The sequence below is a fragment of the Apaloderma vittatum genome, unplaced genomic scaffold, assembly GCF_000703405.1.
Source record: "Apaloderma vittatum isolate BGI_N311 unplaced genomic scaffold, ASM70340v1 scaffold16380, whole genome shotgun sequence".
In the NCBI taxonomy this organism is placed as follows: domain Eukaryota; kingdom Metazoa; phylum Chordata; class Aves; order Trogoniformes; family Trogonidae; genus Apaloderma; species Apaloderma vittatum.
Genome location: NW_009695142.1, coordinates 7,674 through 31,497, shown reverse-complemented (window position 1 = coordinate 31,497; position 23,824 = coordinate 7,674). Strand labels below are relative to the sequence as shown.

The following is a 23,824-nucleotide window of genomic DNA, read 5'->3' as shown; positions in this document are numbered from 1 at the left end:
GGGCCGGGGCTGTCTCATGCCCCGGCCTTTTCCCTTCCCTTCACGCCCTTCCCGTGTCTTGTTTTCCCTCAGCAGCGACAGGACAAAGCGGCGCTGATCGGCGAGATTAGGCGGCGTTTCGAGGCCGAGTACCTGCCAGGTGAGCGCCTCGGTGGTGGTGGAGCAGCCGGGGGGGGGCTGGGAGCGGGGTTGTGGTGTCTGCAGCTCGCCCGGTGTCTCTTTTCCCCTGTGGACTCGGGGCTTTCGCAGGTGAGCGGGTGTTCCTGCCTTCAGGTGGCCGAAGCTGTCGGGCTGGGGATGATGCACTAAACAGGAGGTTTTCTGTGTTGGCTGTTGGCCGGCAGAATATGCTGGGGCAAAGCTCTGGGCCCTTTCGACTCACAGTTGTACGTGGTGTGGGATTTGGGACGCTGCTGTGCTTGGTGTTTTTCTGACATAAAACATGGGGGGAGGGGGAAGAATGCTGACCTCGACCCGTTTGTCAAGGAAAGAGTTGTTTTTCTAGAGCAGCTTGCACTTCAGATTCATGTTAGCCTTAATTAAAGTCATGCTAGGTGTCCAACTCGGTTCTTTGGTGCAGATGCTTTTAAACTTGTAAATGCAGGCTAGGAGGTGCTGGGGATGTCTGGGGGAAAGGGAATACCAGGGTAAGGCTGGAGGGGTTTCCTTTCGTTTCAAGGCTGATTTGCATTGCTTATGATAGAAGAATATGCAGTAGTAGAGTATGCTAACAACCGCAGTAAGTATATTTTGTTATGACTGTCTGTTAAAAACATGCTTCTATACATTGTTTAATGCAAATACAGCAACAGCTGTGTAGTTTAGGAGTTGTTTGTGTCTTCTGATATAAACCTCAATCCCCCAAACACGTCTTGCTTTGATGCTCCTGATGGTAATTGTTGAGGTTAGCGAGCTACCACTTTTATGTAAGGGCTGCACACTTTTATGACTTCTTTGCAACTGACTATAGCATTTTTATTGCAAACATTGAGGGTGGTGCAACTTTGTTTCATATGATGGTTCAGCAAGCTTCCATAAACTAGTGTGACCTTGCTTAGAGAGTACCTGTATTTCTGGCAAGATGACAAAGTTAATACAAGAGAAAGATTATTTTACTATTTGATATATTTATGTGAATAAAGATGTCTTTGGCAGTCTTAAAGCTCAGGCTCAGGCACGTGGAGGATAGTCTTAAATTATAAACTCTTTTGACTGTTGATGTGTACATTTTCCTATGATAAGTGATTCATCTTGCTTTGTATTCTATTATCCCAGAGTCACACTCATAAAAAATTACTTAGAAAGACCTTGAACTGCTTTGGGACAGTTGCTTCTGCAAGGGAGTGATAGTTTTTCAACTGAACTATCTCTTAGAATCTTGGAATTCCACAGGTTTCTGTAGTTGTAATGAAACCTCTGCTGGGCTGGTTGTTACAGCCTTTAAAATAATGGAGTACTGTTGCAAGGTAAGCTGTAATCCTATTTGCAGTATTTTGAACATATTTTCTCAGTAAACCCATTTTTGGGTCATGGTTTAGGACTCTTGGCCTTTTCAAAAAATAGGATTAGGATTTTTTTTTTTGAGTTTAGATTCGTAAGTCCCTCCCTTAAGTTTAGGAACACAACAAGCAAATTAATATTGTCATGCCCACTTCAAATGTGAAAAACACAGTGTTTTAATTTTATTCTGGTCCTTCAGCCTTTACTGTGAACGTTCTAAAATGTATGCTTTCATACTTCCTCTTAATTGAAAAAGGAATGTGGAGGTACATGTATGCAAACACCTTCAAACATGTGACTTTCTGTGTTGTAAAGGAACAAATGATTGCTTCATATCCAGCAATTTTAGTCTGCTTTCAAAACTAAGGGCACTGTCAAGGCACACTGAGAGACTACTGGTTTTTGTGGAAGTTTAGTATGGTTGTAGAATTTGGGCCTCTGCAAAATGAACTTAACACTTCCAGCTCACCTGTAAATGGAATTAAAACTTGAGTAAAATTTTCAAGCAGTTTTATTTCTGAGGGGGTGCAGCTGCCACTGTTGTATTTTCGCTCTGAGAAGACAGTGTTCCTAATTATTTTAGAAACTTGCTGTTTGTGTTACAAAGTGATTATTCTGTAGTATGAAACTCAGTTACTGGTTTCCACCCCTGGCTCCAAGCAGGAAAGATTGCTAATGGTCACAAATGCTGGGATGGTCTTACAATAATGTTTATTTTTGTTGTGAAATGAAAACTTAGAGGGCCAATGAAATACTGAATCTTTTTTTTTTTTTTGGTTGAAATTATTTATTGGCAGAATACAATGTATGCAAAAAATATTGTTATATAGCAGGTTCAGAAAAGTCTAATATTAGATGGCCATATCTAATACATGTTGGATTATTTCAAATAAAAGTTGCAAGCAAATAATATGCTGTGATCTTGACAATTTTCAAGGTAGAATGGGAAGAGTTTTGCTCAGCAGTTGAAAGCACCAGAAATCTGTTTTCCGAATGATACAGTTGTTTCATTTATGTAACTAAATCAAAGAATTTTAATAGTCAGATGTGGTTTGAAAAATGCAATGTTAGAGCAGTTTACTGCCTCGCTTCCCCAAAGTTTGCATGAGAACTTTCTTGCTGAAATTGTTCAGCAAATTCAGCCATTTAGGGGCTCTGGAAGGAAAGCTTGGCCACTGTGAGATTTTATCTGCAGAACAGAGCTAAACGTTAACTGAGGTGCTGTGTTTTTCTCCTTAGTTCACTTTCAAGCTGTATTTGAAAGACAACTTCAGTTCTTGTGAGGAATGTATATCTGTAGTAATAAAGCTCCTTGCCTTTAAAAGGTGTATTTCCAATACTGAAAAGTCCAGTAGACTAGCAAATGATGCCTAATGTGGTAGGCAGAGAGCACTTTGCAGTTTTGGGGCATAATTTCTGGTTTGTCTGTTTGGATTCTTTGTGAGAGCTGGTAATGTAAATGATTTGAGTGGTGACAGAAACAATGAAAACAAAAGATTATTTTTCTAGCACTGACTGGTACCAACAGTGGTTTTTAGCAAACAGTCTTTTTTTTTTTCTTCAGTGCATTTTCATTCCTTAGAGGATTTTTAAAATTAGCTTTTATTTCTGGGCTATTACTTTCCATTTTAATGTTACAGTTGAAATTATTTGTAGTAAAATCTTGCTAGATTTTTTTCACTCAACAGGTCTTTCTACACCTACTTTTGCATATTTAGCATTTCTTATTGCCTGTATTCTCTGCCTCTCCCATACACATCCTCCTTCTTGTTTAGGCAAAGCTTAATTTTCAGAAAAAGATTTTGCAAGAGAGATATCCCACTCCAGATAAAGAGATGAAATTTCATCATGACTTTAAGTCAGTAACAAAATGTGGTTTGTTAATCGTATTGGCCAATTGCAAATAAAATTTTAGACATATGGAGCATCTTCAAAGAAAGTAGTGATATGACTTGTAGAAAACTCTTAAAACAATATTTTTAGTACCTGCTTATGTCTGTTCATGGTCTGAACAATCTGTTCTCCCTGATTCTTGGCTTTAAGGCTCTGAAATGCTGGAAGGATAAGATGGGAAATGTGGATGGGATGAAAACTATACTTTTATAGAAAGCTGTTTGATATTTAATCTTGAGCTTTCTATTGGAAGTAGTCTTTGCTGCCACTGAGAGTGTTCACTTTTGCTAAAAGTTTATCACATTATGTGGAGGCAGACATTTGATTTGTTTATTGCGGTTTGATTTTGTTTAAATAACTGCTTATTGGGCAGAAACAATTTTGTTTTCTTCATCCCTGTGCCTGTGTGGCTGCTGACCTTCTTAAATTGTTTTCAGTCTTAAGGATTTCCTCATCTAACAATTGAATGCACATACCTGCATGGTTATAATGCTTAGCTTAACATGTTCAACAGTCAACTAAAATGGGTTTCCTCTTTATAGCCAAGGTCAGAGGAATAATTAGGACTGTTTCAGACCCGAGATTCTTGGCTGAAATAGCTTAAGGCAGTAGTTAAATTGAGAAGCTTTGTGTAATAGAACACTTGACATACTTTGCTAAATTGCATTTTGCCATTTTTTTGTACAGTGAAGTGGTATGTTGTTCTCTTATCAAGGGTACCTAGTTGCTATCACTACTTAGTTTTGTGTATGTGTTCTGTAACATTGCGATTCTAGATAAAAGTCCTTCCTGAAAGGGAGAATCATTCTTGCAGGTTTTGAGTTCTGAACTTCTCTGGACTGATTTAGTGTGAGACATAGCAATGCTGCCTGGTTTTCAATCCTGTAGTCTTTCTTCTATATTTTTTTTTAATATTTTCGAATTTCTATTATTTTTCCTAAAGCATGAATGACAGAAGACAGCACAGCAGTGCAGCATTGGTCTTCTGGTAATGTAGATGGCACTGAAAAAAAATGTGAAAGAGAAGGGATGTTACAATTTGTGCATCAAAGAATTAAATGAATTCTTCCAGTGAAAGGGTTGTGGTGAAACTGCTTATTTTTCTGTGGTTCTGGAGTTCTCTTCAGAGCTGTCGTCTTGTCTTTTGTTATACAGGATCCTTTATGTTGAAAGATAATAATTATGTCATAGAGTTTCACCATGAGTTTCTCAGCTTGAAGACAACAACTATTAGAAGGGCAGAATGTGGTCATAGAAAGACCAGAACTTCTCACTTAAGCAAGAAAAAAGGAAGGCGAGTAATAGGAAGAAGCTGCTGATGAAACAAAACTCTTTCTGTCTTCTCCCTTGACCTCAAATCTTCAGTGAGGAAATGTTTCAGAGTGAAAATAAGGTTAAATAAGTTTTTGAACTTTGAAACCTTTAAAGTTCTGTCAAGACCTGGTCAGTCTTCTTGGTCACTCAAATTTTCCTGAAGGACTTTTAGCTGAGGAAATGAAGCTAATTTTAGCCTTTCCTCCTTGTTGTTGTCACTGTTACTCCCTCATTTATAACTTTAGGTTTAATGCTCTGGTAAATACCAAATTTGCTAAGCAGATCATCCACTTTTCTGGATCTGCGTCTTGCCTAGTTTCTACGTAGTTTACGAGTTCAACAGAAAAGTTTTGCAGCATCCTAGTTAGTTCCATAGCCAATAGAAAAGGAATATTTTGGGTTTCCTCCTTGTTGTTGTCACTGTTACTCCCTCATTTATAACTTTAGGTTTAATGCTCTGGTAAATACCAAATTTGCTAAGCAGATCATCCACTTTTCTGGATCTGCGTCTTGCCTAGTTTCTACGTAGTTTACGAGTTCAACAGAAAAGTTTTGCAGCATCCTAGTTATTCCTTTTCTATTGGCTATGGAACTATTTTGGGATACAGTAAGGTTTGAATCTCTTGGACTGAGGAAGGAACTAAGTTTCCAAGCTTCTGGACAGTTGTTTTAACCATGAAATGTTTCACCAAAGTCTGTCTCTGTTATATACGTCACTTTCTCTAGCACTTTCTGAACAGAAGTAGCTGTGAGTGCAGTTCCTTGTGTTACCTTTGGAGCAAGAGAGTTGTGTTCCACATACCTTAGAAAACTCTGTTATGCATTTAATTACAGAGATATCAATCTCCCTGAGTAGAGGATGACTAAGCTTAGTGTCTCACCATCTTTGTAGCACTTAATTTTCTAGTGAGAAAGCATCAGTGTATGTTTACAGGCATTTTAAGTGGCTAGGCTTGGAGATTGTCTGAGGTAAACCACTTCAGTTTAGAGTTTCACCTGAATTTCCATTTGGATGCCCCTGAACTTCTATTTCCTTTTGAGCCTCTTAGTTATTGGGCAGGATGTGTTTAAATTATGGGTTGAGAACCCCAAAGGTCTATTTTCTTTAAGCTAATTCTGTTTTAACTCCAGAAATAGCTGCAGTCAGATATTCCATGAGTGATTTAAAATTAGAAATACTCAGATTATTTCACAGCATAGTTTGAAAACAAGTTTCTAGCTGTCTGTGGAATTATGGGAAATGCACAAATTTGAAGAGGAATTCCTCCTCTGAATTGATGTATTTTCAATTACTGAATTATTGGAAGAGCTCATTTCATACCACAATTTGATATCACTCTTGCTTTATGTGTGTGAGGTAAAACACCTTTCTTCTAGGTTCACAATCTCATTCTAAATTTTATTTTGTAGCAAGAATTGGATCAATCAGTAAGGTTGAAACAGTAATCAGTACTCCTGTTGTTCTGTCAGTCCTGATAGGCTTACCTGATTAAGTTACTGGCATCCTGCAAGTGTCTGGAAACAGAACTTGACTAGTTGTTCCTGGTTTAGTGTGTATTGCAGTATATATGTAAATTCAGGTTGTGACACGTCACAGAATTTAGCTGCTAAAGAGAGGGAATTTTTTTTTTTTTCAACTGTCCCTATCTTTGGCTCCAGCTTGCTTTTTCATAGTTTTCTCCATTGCTCTTTCACTTTCATTTTCTTAAAATATTCACAAAGTTAAACTTCTGTTGTTTTTTTTTTTAATATTATCTAAGTTTAGAGTTTGGGAAAATTTTATAGTGCCCTAGAAATGTGTGTTCTGAGGCATCTTCCACATAATAAGGGAATGTTTTTAAATTACTGTTTCATGCATTGTTTCATTTTTCACTATTCTGACAGTTGTGCTCTCAAATACATAGTGAGAGCAGAAGGCCTTGGAAAACAGCATTTAAACAGTGTCCTCTAGTTTTTACATGCTGATGTGTGTTTTTTCTCTTTAATTACACAATACCCAAATCCCTTCTACTAATAGAATCATATAATCATAGAATGTTCGGGGTTGGGAGGGACCTCTAGAGATCAACTGGTCCAACCCTCCTGCCAGAGCAGGATCCCCTAGGGCAGCCACACAGGAACTCGTCCAGGTGGGTTTTGAAAGTCTCCAGAGAAGGAGACTCCACAACCTCTCTGGGCAGCCTGTGCCAGTGCTCTTGTGACCCTCACAGTAAAGAAATTTCTCCTCACGTTGAGGTGGAACTTCCTATGTTCCTACTTAAACCCATTATTTAATAATAAATAGGATATACATGGGACTGATCTCAGAAAAAAAAACTTGGCTGATTGATTGCAGACAGTCTTAGCTGGAAAGTAGCAGTGTGAGAGATGATTGAAGGAAGGTAGAAAGATGTAGTGGAGACCTGTAATACTGATGTTGAAGTTAATCTTTGTTCTTGCAAAACCCTAGCTTGCTGTGGCAATGTATGTGTATATAGCTATATACAGGTTGAATAGCCAATACACCGTGCTGAATAATCCGTAATGTGAAAGAGCTAGTATACCATGGCTTAGAGGAGCCAGTGTAGCTGACTGTGGATGTGCCAGCTTAGGTACAGTACATGACAGTATCTCTGAAGGGGGGATAGGTTGGAATGTATGTTGCATGAAGAGAGGTTGCAGAATCTTTCTACCCTTTTGAGTTTTGAAAGCTTGACTGAAAAAGGTGTTTAGCCACCTGTTTGAACTTGGAAGTTAGCCTTGCTGTGAGCAGGAGTTCAAACTGAGATGATGTGCAGAAATCATCTCCAACGTGAATTTTTAGGATTCTAACTTGAAACTAGATGCTGTTAGCATTTCTCAAGCAAAACTCTCCAAATTGATGCCATGGGAAGCCGAAATCGTTGGGGGAATGAACAGTTGAGACTTTACAAAATTTAATAACCTAAATCTTTGTAACTTGTTCCACCTGTGGTTGATGTGGAGCCACAGAGAAGTTGAAACAGCATTTCAGTCTTGTACTGTGTGTTCACCTTACTGGGCTTGGTCAGAATATAGTGAATAAGCTGTCTTGATGTGAATCTGGAAATAATGAGGAAAGGAACTGGAAAAGTGAGAGATTTTACTGGATTAGAGGCTTTTGGGCAGAGGAACAAGTAGCAGACTAAGATGAAGGCAAGTGGGATTGACTGTAGACTTGGCTATTTTAATTATGGTGGCCATGAAAGTAGTTAGTTCGAATTTATTGCTGCTGACAGAGGAATAGTCTTTCCAGGATGTGAAAATTAATATCTGTTTTATTAACAAACAGCCAGCTACCCACAAATTCAAGTGAATAGTGTAAGAGCTTATGTTTTTTTCAGTAGTCAGCAGAGAGATGAGTGTCAATATCTTTTGCTTTCAGAACTCTGTTTATATCAATTATGCAGATTCCTCAAAGGGTAACATTGATCTAAAAACTGGGCCTTTGTTTAACCATATGTAGAATAAATAGGTCCACTTAGGCATTTGTATTTTATGAACTTTGCTGTTTAAAAAATAATAATAATTTAAAAAGTAAGGAGCTGGAGCAACCTCTGCTTCATCTGAATCACTTCCTAAAGCATGTTAATTATTATCCACTTGTTAACCTGATACAAGAAGAGTTTGAGGCTTATGGATTTTGTACGGCTCTAGTTGCGTGTAGTTTGTGTTCAGTAAGATAACAATTCATAATGTGTAGAATATGTAAGCTTTTTAAAGAAAACAATTGTTTAATGCAGTGATGTGTAGTGTGCGGTCAAAAATAGTCGTTCTCTGACACTTTGTGGTCTGACGTGACACACTGATGCCTCTAAGTTTGAGAACTCAAGCTTGAACTCATGATGCTTACTGTACCCGTTCATTGGTATGTTAATTATGGAACCCTGATTTTAGAACATTTACACCTGCCCTACATGCACCTTTATATTTTCTAATGTTTTTTCTTTCAGTAAGAATCACAGAAAATATTTTTCCAGAGAGAATAATTGTGTGGTGTTCTTAAGTATCGTCACAGTAGACAGATGTTTTTGATAAATTTCTCATGCTATGCTTTGTCTGCTTAAATTTGAGACTGTAAAAGAAATCTTGTGTACTAATACATGCTTATATTGCAACTTGATAAATCTCCTTTCGTGTTTTTCATAGCATATACAATAATTACAATAATTGATTGATTTCCTAGATAAATCAGATAAATACGATTCTAGAGATGTTGAAAGACTTCAGCAAGATGATAAATGGATTGAAAATTATCTGATTTGGCGTCATGATGTTGTGGATGATACATTAAAGATGATTGATGAAAGCTTTCAGTGGAGGAAAGAATATACAGTTAATGGTAAGCTATGTTATTTAATTATTTTGATGCTATATGTTGCTTGTCTATTGAACTATAACTGGCTTCTATATGTAGTTTCATTAAGCACCTTTTAGAAGTTTTGTAAGTACCACAGCTGAGAACAAACTTTTCTACTCAGTTAAAAACAAGACAAAACCGAAAACAAACAAACAAACCCCCCTGAAACTATTGCTTTCTATGTTGACCAGTTCTGTCCTAATGTGTTATTGTGGCTCTACATGTCTACTGAAAGATTGTTTCAGAGGAAGGCAGGCATGGAGCTATCTCTTGTTTTCTCTTTGTGCATTTGCTAGAATGAAGTCCTGGGGGGAAGGGAGAAAGGCAACTTTCAAAAAAATTCACAGAAAACAAGGCTCTGTTGTTCATCTTATTAGCACAGGTCTGGCACATAGGTAAAATAAATCTGGATTTTGTGCTGTGAGAGTGTTTTGAGGGCAAGCTCTGGCTACAGGAATTCACAATCAATTAAAGGATAGAACAAGAGGTGCTGCAGATATAAGCAAAAATAAAATTTTACAGCATTTTTCTTACATCAATATCTAATTCTTATTTCTTCCTAAGCAGATCCTACTCTAAGGCACGAAAGGAAAAAGATAGTAGAGATTCCAAAAGAGCTCTGTATGCGCACTAGTTTAAGGGCCTTGGAAGGTGGTTTAAAAAGACATTTTTGTATTTTATTATTAGACTCCTGCATTTTTAGTGATATTTGTTAAGTTGCAATGTGATTATTAATATGATTACTGAAATAATCTTTCATTTGGCTTTGCAGACTTGTCAGAATCTGTCCTTCCAAAATGGTTGTTTGAAATTGGTGCTCTCTTTCTGCATGGATATGATAAAGAAGGCTATAAATTGTGTAAGTTACACAGAATATAATTTTGTCACTTATCATTATTTTTTGTTTCCTGCATTTCAGCATCTATTGAAAAATGAATGTTTTAAAAGTAGTAGTAGCTATATATTAGCAACTATTTTTACTAAAAACGATGAGAATTTGATAACTTGGAGTTTCTGGATCACAGGAGTGGAATGAGAAAGTTTTGTTGGCAGTTTTCAAAAATAGTAAAACTTTATCCTAATTATATTGCAGTTTGAAACTTCCCTGTTGAGGTGCATTGTTTACTTATCTCCTGTGGTAACTATATGACTAGTATAAATTTTCATTATTGCTGTACATCGTTGGTACTTTTCTGGCAGCCCACATTCTTGCATACTTGCCGTGGTTCGCAGGAGGTCTGCAATGATTTTCTTGTTTCTTTTTTTTCAATGTAATTGGAATGTTCGGTAACAGTGTGGATGGCTAAGAACTCTTGGAGAACGAACTCTCGAGTTGTGTGACTGACTTCTAGTAGTTAAAGAATAAGATTTCGTGGGAAACAGTAAATATTGCCTGAAATACTTCTGAGGGTTTTTTAATAGTATACAGTAGATGGTCTGATCTATTGTAACATCCTACGTATTTACTTTTAATTAAGCTAAAATCCTATAAGACAAAACAGACTTTTCAAACAAATCACTCATGAGACTTTCCAAGCAATTATCTTGAACCTTGAGAAACCAGAAATTTAAATTTGAAATTTTGCTTTTCCTTTATTTACAAGGGCTAATTTGACTTTTCAGAAATACACTAATAATCCAACCTTTTATGGAAATACCTGTTTATAGCATTTAGAAAGCTGATCATATTATACTGGATGGTTCATTTTGGTGAGATTGGGAGGAGTGAGCAGGGAGAAGTAGGAAAAATACAACTGTCCTGCATCAGTGCTTGTACTGGACAAGTTAGGCAATTGTTTCATGACAAGAATGTGTAAGTTGGGTAAATATTGATTTACGGTTTTATTGTCACTAATTCATAAGTAATATCTCAATTTTCCATACTTAAAATGTTTTTTCTGTGAATCTTAACTGGGTCAGAATATATGATTTGGTATGCAGATTCAGACTGTATCGTGCTTAAGAGTTCTTGGTTAGTCAGCATTTGAGAAGTGTGTTTCTTGGGCCACATGCTCTGTAAAGTGTAAAGAAGTTCTTCAAGAATTACGGGTTATTCTCAGAAGTGTCCTGTGTTTGAATAGGGGTATTATTTCGAAATTCTGAAGTTAGAGCACCTGTTTTTTTTCTATACTGTGTTTAGAAAAAGTTGGTTCCTTTACATGAGTCATAAAATATTTTTTATTTTTAATTAGGAGTAAAAGACCTAAGGAGAAATCTTTTAGTAAGATTTTCCAGGTTTCAGGGAGCCGTGTATTAGAGTATATCTACAATTATTTTTAGGGCTTGTCTAATTTTGATATTGTAGAGGTACCAAAATGAAGGCTGCTCTTCATGTTACTGCCTCAACTATTTCTTTTATCAATTAATAGTTTGATCAGCAGTTTGATTTCAGATTTTTTGTAAAGTCTCCTACTTGGAAATAGGCTACTTTTCATGAAAAGCTTGTCTCTGCATGAGTCTTGTTTTATTCCAGTATTGGGCTTTAATTTATATAATGTTGCTCATCTTGTGGATTTTTTCATTTTATTTTAGAAAGGTCTGTTGCTTTTTATGTAATTCATACTGTGCATATAAATAGTTTTTCAAAACACACAAGCTACAGTGGTGTAAACCTAAGCAGAAAAAGAAACATAAATTTCCCAACCACAACATAACTCAAACTATATACAGAACATGTATATAGAGAGAGAGACAGAGAGGATGGCATGATCTGATTTGAAATTATGAAATGATAATCTAGATAAATAATCTTTAAAGACATGAAAAGTATTTTTCCACTGTTCTGTTTCTTCTGTGCTGTAATTCTTTGGATTTTCAATTTTTAAAAAGTTCAGTATAAAAATGTGAGCAAGAAAAGGAGAGAGGGTGTGGACAAGTATGTAGTTGTTTTTCTGGCTCTTCCGTGGCCACAAAATCAGTAGAAATGTAGAATACAAACTCGGAAGTGTTCATAAATTTCAGTGTATTCTGTATAGGTATTTGCACAATGTTTTCTGTTAATTTGGATCTGTTATTTCAATTGTTGTGTGTGTTCTTCTCACAAGTTTGGTTCAAAGTGAAACATCATACAAGAGATCCTAAGCAGCAACTTGAGAAAAAGAAACTGGTGGCTTTTTGGTTAGAACATTATGCCAAGAGAGATCATGGAAAGCCCTTAACAGTGGTATTTGACATGGCCGAAACTGGGATCAGTCACATAGTAAGTATTTTTATTGTGTTTCTCCGATTTATTTCCAAATTATTTAACCTGTATCCCCAGAAAAAGACCTGTGCGGTCGTTAACACCTGAATAACTTAGCAGTTGCTCCCATCAGTGATACTTAATGCTCCTTCCTGTGACACGAGCAGTTTCCACAATCTTAAGTTGCATATTAGACTTTAAGTCTTGTGCAGCACACTAAAAACTTTTAGTATGGTGGCTGAACCAATGTGTCTGTGTGTAGTAGTTGCTCACCACCTTGGTTTGTTTGTTGTCATGGATGCCAGTAATAGAACTTAGATTTAAACACCCAAAAGACAATTGACTGAGCCATCTTCTATTGTGGGTACACATTTCTTCAATAGCTCTGTTTTCATTGGTGTTTTTTTTTGTTTGTTTTTTGTTTTTTTTTAATGAATCAGTTAGTCAATGATGAAGGATGGAAAAGTGGGGTACTGGTGAAGCATTAAACCCCTTAAATAGCTGACATCTTTGATCTGTCCTGACAAGTCAGCACCTTCAGTTGATAGTTCTGGTCCTGGTCCTGCTTCTCAGTCCTCCATGTTATGTGTGGTTCCTATATATTTAAACTGTGTTAATGATTTAAGTTCCTGCAGTGAAGTTTGTTGTGAAGTTAGCTGGATGCAAAAGGGTAATTAACCGAGTAGGCATTGCTTTCGATATAACGAAATGTAGCCTGGGTCTGTCTTTTCTGTTGCGAACAAAACATGTTACTGCAATGATGAGACTAATACAGTGAAGAAGTCTGCATGCTTGTTGCTGTGTACAGATAAAGAAAAAAACATGTCTGAATTTGAACAGATGTGATGGACTTTTGAGATGTAGGTGCATCAGTCAGACTTAAGTTTGTACTTCTTCAGAAATACCTTCACCCCGTTTCTTAGTTCCTTATCCAACCTGTTAGCTGTACTCAAGACTGCTTTCTCCAAGCTTGACCTTAGATAAGCAAGAGATTCCAACTTTTCATTCAGGGTATGTGTCTCTTAGCAAAAGATTTTGCGCATTCCTAGGTATTTTTTAGGACTACAATATGGAGGAGGAGCAGTGTAGCTCAGTGACTTCTGTAAAAGTGATGATTATTCTAAAGGTTGCAATTAAATAGGAAAATTCTAGTGATTTTAAGGATTTCACTTTAGCCTTAGACATAATTGTAGAACTATATCATTAAGGAAGGCAAGAGGAATTTTACTAGTTTTGGAAGCTGTTCCAGAAAACTGTTTCCTGTTTGTACAATTTGCAAAACTAAAAGTTTCATCAATTTAAAAAACGGTCAGGATTAAGTACTTGAAATTCCAGGTTCTAGGCATTTGGAAATGAGTTTTTAAAAAGTTATTAACTCCTACCAGTTAGTCTACTTTTGCAATTACTTGGGTAATTCCCTGCCTGAAGAGAAAGTTTAGATGCTCAAGGGAATTTAGCAAATTCTTCATGTATGTTACGTGAAACTTAGATCTATTTAACAACTGTTCCTGAGTTGATGATCTTACCTATTGTTAAGTCCTGTGCCTATATCAAAAAGTGGAAGATTTAAAGAGTGTAATTTGTGGGGTTTTGAATTTTCAAAAGCTTTATCTCTTTGTCCATATTTAATAAACTCGTCCTGAAAATGAGTATACAATCTCATATACAATGAGCAGCCACATAGATACAGTATAGCCAAGTTTCCATTGCAAAATCTAGGTATAATAAAGCTCACAAAGGGCAAAAGAGGCATTTTATGAAATTTGTTTTCACCCTGAAAATGCATGATATGCAAGGAGCCCTTGAGAGCTGCATCTTCCAACAATTTTTCTGCATACCACAAGCTAATACTAAAATCAAAAATTCTCTTAAAAGGAAAACTTTTTGTTTTCCCTGAAAGATTCTGAGTGCACTAGTGTATTGAATAATGTGCAGGTAAGTTATTGAAAGGAAATTTTAGTATGTTCAGTGCTCTCCCTTGTCAGGCCTTAAGATAATCTGTCAAGCTCCTCTAGTGCTAAAAGTTTATTTTTTCTGTATCCTTCCTGTGCAGCATAAATACTGTTGATACTCTGCAGTAGTTTAGCTACCTAACCTGTTGCATTGATAACAGGTCTAACTTCTTCCGCAGATGATAAAGCCAAATTTGACCACAATCCTGCAGCAATTTAACAAAGTGCAAAATGTTGCATTGAATTTAGAGGTTGTTTGTAGTATGCATAAAATTTGAGTACAGATGATTGCAGTATAAGTATCTTGTACTATTCAATAAATGCATCTTATGCTTTAGTTTAACTAAGCCTGTATTTTTAATGGGTTTTTTTACACACTGTTTAATCCGTGCTTTTATTTTAGGACTTGGATTTTGTTCGGTTTATTGTCAGCTGTTTTACAGATTATTACCCAAACTTCCTCAGTAAGTATTGTATGTTAAATCTTAAGTACTGTAGACTTGTGTAATAAGAACAGTTCATAATGCTAGAGATGATGGGAGGAGACTAAATCTTTTTTAATGTACTTTATGTGGTAATGGCATGGAATCTGTGGATGTTCCAGATGCAGAATATTTTTGTGCTTATAAGTCAGCAGAACTTTATATTGTAAATAAATTTTACATTAATCAAGAATCAATTGATTTTTCCTGAAATAATAGTCTAATGCATATTTTATTCTGGATTAAAAATCGATACAAGCATCTAGTAGAAATGCCTTGGCTTGTTTTTTCCTTTGCTCCTTGTTACTTGGGTAGAGGCTTTGCGAGCTTGCATGACAGCTTGTATCTTTCATGAATTTTCAGGGGACAAAAAATGAATGACTATACAAAAAGTTAGGGAGCAATGGTTTACTCTGAACAGGAGAAAGGCATGTGTGTGTGCACACTACGAAAAACCTATGTAACCTGCTATTTATTTAAATTTTTATGCATAGACCAAGTAGTTTTTGCTAGCTCATCTTAAATAAGTTACAAATTTTAGGTGAAAATATATCTGTCAATATAGAAATTCTGTACAGCGACTGCTTAAATTCTGCTTATTATATTTCAGCGTGCTGGTCAAAGTTCAAAACTTTGATCAAATATCACACTTAAAGGCAAATGCAACATTATGGTTTTGTTTTTTTGACATTCAGGAGAAAAATTTTGGGACACTTCTGAGTCAAAGTACTGACTTTTTAGCCTTCTCAGCTAAAAAAAAGCAAGCTTGGAAAAATGTAGATTTATAAAAACTCATGCTATTCATTTCTTTGGGAAGAAAAGGTCCTGAATATACATGTTAATCTTTGTTTTCCATTCAGTAATTGCTTCTAGGACAGTTTGAGATCTTACCTTTTTCTGCCTTATTTGAGGGGATTTTTTATTCTTAACAGTATGTCAAAATAGTAGGATACCAGAAAAGTATATCAACAATGTATAACTTAAAATTCTATTAACTATTTTATTCCAAGTAAACATATATGTAGTAATACAAATAGGTTAATACATGTTAAAAATGGTTACACAAATTTGCTTCTATGGGGAAGTGAACATGGAGATTTCTGAAAATGGGTATTCACTTTCTGCATGACCTTTATTAGTATGCTTCCTCTTAAACAGAAATACATAACGGTATTCAGATTATTTTTGTTTTGTTTTTTTTTCAGCAAAGATAGTGATCTTTGAAATGCCATGGATAATGAATGGTGAGTTGTTAGAATCTTTTTATTTTTAGATGATGATAACTTTTTTAAATTAGTAGCATAAATAGGAAGTGTTTTTCTGCTCTGTGTAGATAACAACTGAATGGTGGAAATTTTTAAACATACATCTTCAGATCTGTCAGTTTATAAGTTGCATGCTTTCTGGTTTTCCTTCTAGCATTGTATTTTGGATCATCTTTTAAATGGAGTCATTATTATCCTGTTAGGTTTAAAACATGAGAGACCTTGATAAATAAGTCTTTTCATTGAATGTTTTCAACTGCAATCCTGTCAAAGATAGATCTGTTCATGTTTTAGGAATACTATCATCGCCAGATGATGGACACTTACACACAATTTAAGATAGATGCTTGACATTGAATACTGATACAGTTATGTATATTTTGATGTATGTACTTCAATAATTATCTTTAACTATAATGTAGAGGATAAACATGTTATTCCTGTATTTTTACTATATAAATACATTTTTTCTGGCATTATAGTTTTCTGTGTGTTTATGTTTTGTCATCGCTGAAATAACTATGGTATTTGAAAATATTCAACAAGTGTCCTTTAAAGCAGCAAAACATTTCAATTAGGAAGAGTATATAGGCATCTTCACAAACTCCCTCAATCAGATTTTGAAATAAAATTGGTTTTACCCCCAGGTGCTTCCTTGACTAAATTCTAAGACAACAAAGTTGTCGTTTATTAAATCAAAGTTACTTTTTGCACTTAAGTCTGTGGTCTATCTGCACTGATGTATAGAAAAGTATATGTCCATAAAATATTTTCTCTCTAAGTAATACCCACTTCCTTACACAGTTTATCCCCATTACACTAGATGCTTTCAGGGCAGGTCCTGCTATATCCTGTGCAATGTAGCTCCCTTGTGTTCTATAAAGTCTACCAGTACTCTGCAAAAAAAACCCTTTCCTGACAGCTTCTGTATGACTTTTGTTTTTCTTTAAGCTGCTTTTAAAATTGTGAAGGGTTGGCTTGGTCCTGATGCAATAAGCATGTTAAAATTCACAAACAAGAATGATGTTCAGGAATACATCAGTGGAGAGTATCTGCCACCTCACATGGGTGGAACTGTAAGTATATTAACATTTTGTGGTCCTTTTGTGATAGTTTGAGGCACACGTATATAAATTACATATGGGGGGTTGAGAGTTGGCACTTTGTGGATGTGAAAGTTCTTGAAATTGTTCTTCCAGTGATAATTTGTAAATCACATTAATATAAAAACATTAACTTCATGAGAATGTGATGTCTGGCAATCTTAACTACAGAAATAATTTTTCTGAAACATTAATCCACTTTCTTCTTTTTCTTTCCTCCCACCAAATAGACTAGGAATTGTATTGGTTTATGGAACAAGTTCTGTGAACAGAAAATAAGTTTCATGGCCTTCTGAGAGTTTTACTGCTCCAAAGCTGTGACTCAGGAAACATAATCAATAACTTGACTCAGTCTTAAAGGTCTTTTCCAACCTGGATTTCCAATCTGGTTTATGCCACATTCTGCCTTTTTCAGCTGGCAGTATTGGTGGTGGAACAGTGCAATTCTTAAGAATTATTTCTGACTGGCCAGGGAGATTTGTTGCCTCTTCAATAACACTTTGTGCAAGACTGATGTACACACAGTATGCCCACTGCAAGACGTACACAAATTAAAACTCTGCTTTATGTACATTTGCCCAGTTTTCTTTTGTCAGAGATGGATTTAACAAGGATGAATTGTCCAAGACTTCCTCCACTGGTGCCAATATTGAATAATGTGTGCAACTGGAATGCTGTACTTTTCACCTGAGTATCTGAATTGGTAGCCTGTAGCTTGTTTTCACTGAATTATTTTTTGTAGGTCAGTGGTCTTAAGTTAAAAAATCACTAGGCATTTTGAATGTGATTTTATGGCTGCTGTGCATATGTAATCTTAGAAAATGCCACTACCATGACTAAGATATCTCTAACACAAAGGCCAAATGTAATGTCTCTTCATCTGCTCTAAGAGAAAGCCATTAGCCTATAGAATGAATGTATCAAGCATTGAATAAATTTGTCTGTTTTTGCTGGTCTTCCTTTACTGTACAAGCATTGAGAACTGAAGTGTGCTGCTTCTACATTACCTAGGGGTTTTAAATATGGTCTTTAAATTGATTTGGCATTCCAAAAACTGAGGTCCGAGTTGCAGGTTATGTTGAATGGTCCATACACTAGGGAGGGATTGTTTGAGATTCTGTTGCAGTTTTTTGAATATTTTGGTTTGTATTTTTTGTGTGTCTATGGTATCTTGGTTTTTTCTGGTGGGGTAGGTTTTTTTGTTTGTTTGTATGTTTGGGTTTTTTTGATCCTGTGGCTATTATGAAACTAAAATACAGAGAACAATGAAGTCTTTTATCACTTCTGGAACATTCTGTAGAAATAGCTGTCATAGGTTTTAAACCATGTTTCGTAGAACTAAGAACAAAACTTTGTCATTAGTTCTGAATACTGATCCTCCATAACCCAGATTCTGCAGGTCTGCTGTGACTGTAAATAACAGTAGTTACAATTTAGTGACTTTGTTGCATGGCTCTATGTATTTGTCCATTAATGATGATAAAATAAAAGCTAGGATACTGTCAGCTCTCTGATCAGATGTCCAACTTAAAATGGATAAATGAAACTTACAAGTCATGTTAACCAAAAAAATCAATAGTAGTAGAGAAAGCACTTCACATCCTCTCAAGTGTTTTTTTTTTATAAATCTCCGTATGTTTTAGGATTCTTTCAAGTACAGTTATCCTCCACTAGTTGATGATGATTTTCAAACTCCTTTATGTGAAAATGGGCCCATTACTAGTGAAGATGAGCATGAAAGTAAAGAAGAGATAGATGCAGACACCAAGGAGACTGTGGAGCCAAATGAAGAACAAAACCTTAATCAGAAAAAGGTATCTAACTCTGAAGGTTGAGGCAAGACTAGTTAAATGATTACAAAGAAGGACAGGAGGCGTTTAATTTCTGTTTCTTGGCTGGCTTTTACTTTATGTATTGATTTATATTTATTTTTTCTACCCTCCAGTTTGACAAAAGAACCTAGTAAAACTGGAATTTGTATTTGCATTTTCAGCCTTACTTCTTAATCTGTTAAGACCAGTTTCATGCTTCACATAAGTAAAATGTATACCAAAGATTTAGTGTATGTCTTGAATATAGCAAATTGTGCAGTAAGATGTAAAAGGCTTCTGTGTTTTGTTTTCAGAAGTTATGTCTTCCTAGTTGGTTTAGTTTTAATCTTGGAATTTCTAGTGGTTTACGTCTTAAAATACATCTGGCTTTCCCAGATGTTCAAGTCAGTACATATATGATAAAATATTAAGTTAAATCTTTGTACTCTACTGGATATTAATTTGTTTTCTTAAATTATTGATAAAATCTTGGTATATAAGAATTTTTGTTTAGTCTCAGGAAAGAATGTGTCCCTAATCAACATAAAGACATTGTTTTACACAAGTCCATATGAAGTGATATTTAGGCATATACAACAACACTGCTTTAGTGCCATAATTCTTTCTGGAATATGAACTGCAAACCTTTCCTCTGATGAAGTGGAATCATAATACACTTTCAGTTTTATTTACTGTTTTAAGATTTTTTTTTTTCAGAATAATTTGAAACATAGCTCGCTTGAAGTAGTCCAGCTGTTCTTTGCAACCTGGCAAGCTATTTCCAAAAAAAAAAAAAAAAGTTATTTCACTGACTTTAAGGTCAAAAGGAAGCTTTCTATAACCATGGTGACTTTCTGACAGTTAGACTCAGTAGCCTGTTTTGGTTGTAGCACATCTTCCAAGCTCTGACTCTCAGACGTGGGGGTGTGAAGAATTCCTATTCAGTGTGTGGGTTGGATTTGGTGGTTAATAGCCTCACTGTTTGCTTATAATTTGTTTGGCTGACTTCAGCTTTCTACTTAAAAGTACTCTTAAATAAGGATTTGGATTATGATATTTTCTCCCTTATACAGTGGAATCAAGCTACTACTCAGTCTTTTCAATGAACTAAGATTGGTATTTTTGTTCATCATTTATAAGTTAACCTTAAGGCATGTTTAAGGCTTTACTTGTAACATGCTTTTAAAATTTCGTATCATATTTTGTTGTTGTTGCTGTTTCTGTATAGTTGATTGTTTTGCTTCAACTCACTGTTCTTCTTTTTACATATTGAAGAATAATACTTGCTATTTCTTTCACAGCAAGTATACCATTTGGTACTTCAATGTTATGTTCTTTTCCAAAATGTGTTTTTCAGAAACACTCCCTTATTGCTACAGAGCGATTGACATTTCTTATTTCTAAGTTAATTATTTTTTACTAGACTAAATATAAATATTAAATTCCTTTTTAGTAAGGCCAACTTCCAAACAGAAATTTCAATTGATATAAGATACCATTATCTTCATTATTCACTGCGCCACCAGTCTTGATATGCAGACTCTCGTCATTACTAAGACTCCATCTGATTTATTTTGTATGTGCATGCCTCCTCTTATCCTGTGGAAGAGCCTATTTCTCTCCACAGAGTAGAGGGAGCCATGAGTGATAAACTTGGTTAGTAAGTGCCTGTCCTGTAGATGCCTTCACCTTTAACGTGTGCTATAGTAATATTTTGTCTGGTAATTTTAATTAGATTTATATAGAATAAAGCCCAACGCATAACTAGTGCAGTATTTACACACTAATCTTCTATAACTGTAATTATTAAAAAATTAAAATCCAAATTACTCTGTGGTTTCCTTTTTTTATAGAGCCTGTTTTCTGTAAAATCTGGTATTCCTTTCATTCCCATACTTAAAATTTACATAAATTGAATTCCGTTTATGTCTTCTTTGTATTTCAAGTGGAATAAAATCAACACTAGGCAAACTGTTCAACTAGCTGATCTTGATTCATGATGTCACTAATTTTCTTCTGTACTTCCTCTTCCCTCCCCTCATTTAGCACTTCATTCCAGAGTTACTTTATTTTTTGTAGTAAGATATCCAAGCCTGCTGACATATTTTCTTAATGTAATAGAGAAAAACCCTCAAAACCTAAGATACCTGCAGATACGGATACAGCAATTCAGCCAGCATTATTTTAAGTTCTCCAAGACTTCAGAGCTCCATCTGAAAGCAGATACATTTAGCAACTCTGCAATACAATAAAGTGTGCAATGGTTATTTTGTTTTCTGTTCAATGTTGCAATGATTTTATTGTGATGTCTTTTAATTGAAAAACTTCGCAGTGCAAGAATAATATCAGTGGTTTATAACCTTAAATGTTTAAGTACTATAACTTCACATGTCTGGACTTCTTAAAAATAACCAACTTGGGTATCAGGAAAATACTTGGGGTGGAAAAAAAAAAAAGCAGAAGTTTTGTTTCATGCATGTTTAATACATTTATGTGGCTTTTATAACAAAGCACTTTATTCAGGGGACTTCAGGCAGCTTCAGGGAATGAGGACATGTTGAGCTTGGTTTGTAATATATAAATTGTTGAAATAAGCCTTCTGATATCTTTGAAATACTTGAATGATTCTGTAGCATATGTAACTTAGTTTTCTAGTTAATTATTATAACTGTCATTTTTACTCAGATGAATTCTGTAGAACAAATTTCCAAATCAGAGGAAACTGACAAAACAGAGATCAAACCAAAAAATGCAAAGAAATCATTAACTACTTTTAAAGGACCTTTATTACATATCAGGTAATAATAATTTTCTTTAATTTTTTTAAAATTTTTTTTTCACTATGTGCCTTGGACCCTTGGGTACCAAACTAGTTGGTTTTCAAAATAAACTGGTTTTTTCAGACCGTTAGTGGAAAACAAGTGATAAACTTCCTTTTCTGAATGATTTTTACAAACCTCTAACATTTTTTTTCTGATTTAACATGTTCTTAGTGAATCTTTTGATGTCATCATTGCCATACTTTTTGTATTCATTAGTAGGTGTATCTTTCATAAAATTGTCGAAGTGTTTCATGGCTTTATTTATACTGAGAACCTGACATTGGATTTAGATAAAGCTCTACTTACCTGTAATGGTGGAATGGTTTGTCAATGTGTTTACTAAGAGACAGCTTTCGCTGTTAAATCTTACTTGAGGCCTTTCAACTTAAGATGGTGTAAATGTCTGCGCAAGTAGTTTGCACCAGTTAAACTTAATGAACGGGTCCCATTTTTGTGTAGCAAGTGCTTTGTGTAAATGGCATATCTGCTCAGAAGATTTTGTCAGCCAAGATGCTCACATCTTGCAGTTAATCTACTTTTTATCATTAAGCTAGGAAAAAAAATCAATTAGCCAGTATCACTTTTTCTTTTCTCTGCCTTTCAGGTCAAGATGGTTGTTTAGAAATTGATTTAGATGTTAACTTTTATTTTCAATTCCAGTTTGCTATTAGATGAATGAAGAAAGTATCTAATTTATAGGTAATTGCTTAGCTAATTTTCTAAGTGCCGTTCTGAATTAGTTTTGGAATGAATTTGAATAATGACATGCTCATTGGCATAAAAAAATATTCTATATGTGTCAAATTTTCCTGGTTTTGAAATGAAAATTATCTTCTAGTCCTTTATGCAAAAACCTCCTCTGATAGATGAATTTTCTTGTATGGCAGGACAAAGGCGTAGACTGCGGAAGTGTTTTAAATTTTTCTGTCCCTATGACCAAAGTAGCTGTGTTATTCTATTCCCTTTTTTGTTTGTTTGTTTTTTAAAAAAAGGAAAAAACCCACAACAAAGAAAAACACGCCCCCACACAAATCAAAATCAGCAAAAAGCACCAAATACAAGCAACACACCCTCCCTCCCCGAAACAACTGGTTTTTTTCTTTAAAATTCTTCAAGTTCTATCATTGGAATAGAATTGTAAATTACATGAAAGAGTAAACTTAGTCAAGTATGAAGGTTCTAATACTCATAGTCTTGCTGTCATGGTAAATAAAATACTGGCGTCTCCATTGTCTTTACTGTTTGGGTTTTTTTGTTTGTGCTTTGCTTTGTTTTTAAAGTCAAGTCTTGAGGGTATCTGCAAGTCTTGCTCTGCAGTAATACTCTAACTCTGTAGAAGCTAGAACTACTTTCTATTTCCCTGGAATCTTAGCACGCTGAACTGAAATTTGTTGAATTGATAGTGCCATTTGCGAAGCGGGAAGCTCAGTCGCAGCAGCTCTGGCACATGGAGTCCCCAAGAACCGGCCGCCTTTCTGGGCCTCTCTGACTGCTGCTGCAGAATTGCTGAGGCCTCCTTAGAGCCCCTGCGGGGATATTCCATACTTGTCACCGCTTAGTGCTCTTCGGCTCTGGTGTCTGGCCCAAGCTGGCTGCTTGCAGTCGTACACACTAGTCGTCTATCTGCCCGGTTTAGGCTGCTGTTGAGTTTGCCTTGCTTACCCTGCTCTAAGAGATTGGTCTTTATTGACCTTCCTCTTCAATAAATGAATTCCTATGGTAAGACAAAAAGCAGCCACTGTATGGCAGGAGACTAGCTCATGTTGTGAGTGTGTTCTGCAGTGAGAATGGCTAATACAAGATGAAATGAGTAAAGAAAATGGTGTTTTTGTAAAAACTAAAAAACACCCTCCCAACAACTAAGTACTTCCCCCTCCCAACATTATGGAACTGTTTGCTTTAACAGCCACGAGGATAAAGCAATGGCCCTTAACCCCCAAGGCTTTTTGGCTTTTTTTTTTTTTTTTGTGGTGGTGAGACAAGAAGATTCAGGCTCTGATGGAACCTCCCCTTTCCTTGAGCTCTTTTTGTGGCTTGTGATGCCAGTCAATGCTTTCCTGTCACATTTATGATTCATCTTGCAATTGCTGTAACACACACCTATGATAGTACAATGTTAAGATAACAAAAATACTCTGTAACTA

At 35.6% G+C, this 23,824-nt stretch overlaps 1 protein-coding gene across 1 annotated transcript in view; it reads left to right on the top strand.

Moving 5' to 3' along the window:
• Positions 1–81: 81 nt before the first annotated feature.
• MOSPD2 (motile sperm domain containing 2) overlaps positions 82–23,824 on the top strand; it is a 29,161-nt gene continuing 5,418 nt past the window's right edge. The window contains exons 1-9 of the mRNA XM_009870197.1: positions 82–139; positions 8,891–9,046; positions 9,837–9,923; positions 12,109–12,263; positions 14,601–14,661; positions 15,885–15,923; positions 16,896–17,020; positions 18,691–18,861; positions 21,544–21,656. Of these exons, the coding sequence (XP_009868499.1) occupies positions 9,001–9,046; positions 9,837–9,923; positions 12,109–12,263; positions 14,601–14,661; positions 15,885–15,923; positions 16,896–17,020; positions 18,691–18,861; positions 21,544–21,656 (797 nt within the window). The 5' untranslated portion in view covers positions 82–139; positions 8,891–9,000. The remainder of the gene's footprint in view (positions 140–8,890; positions 9,047–9,836; positions 9,924–12,108; positions 12,264–14,600; positions 14,662–15,884; positions 15,924–16,895; positions 17,021–18,690; positions 18,862–21,543; positions 21,657–23,824) is intronic.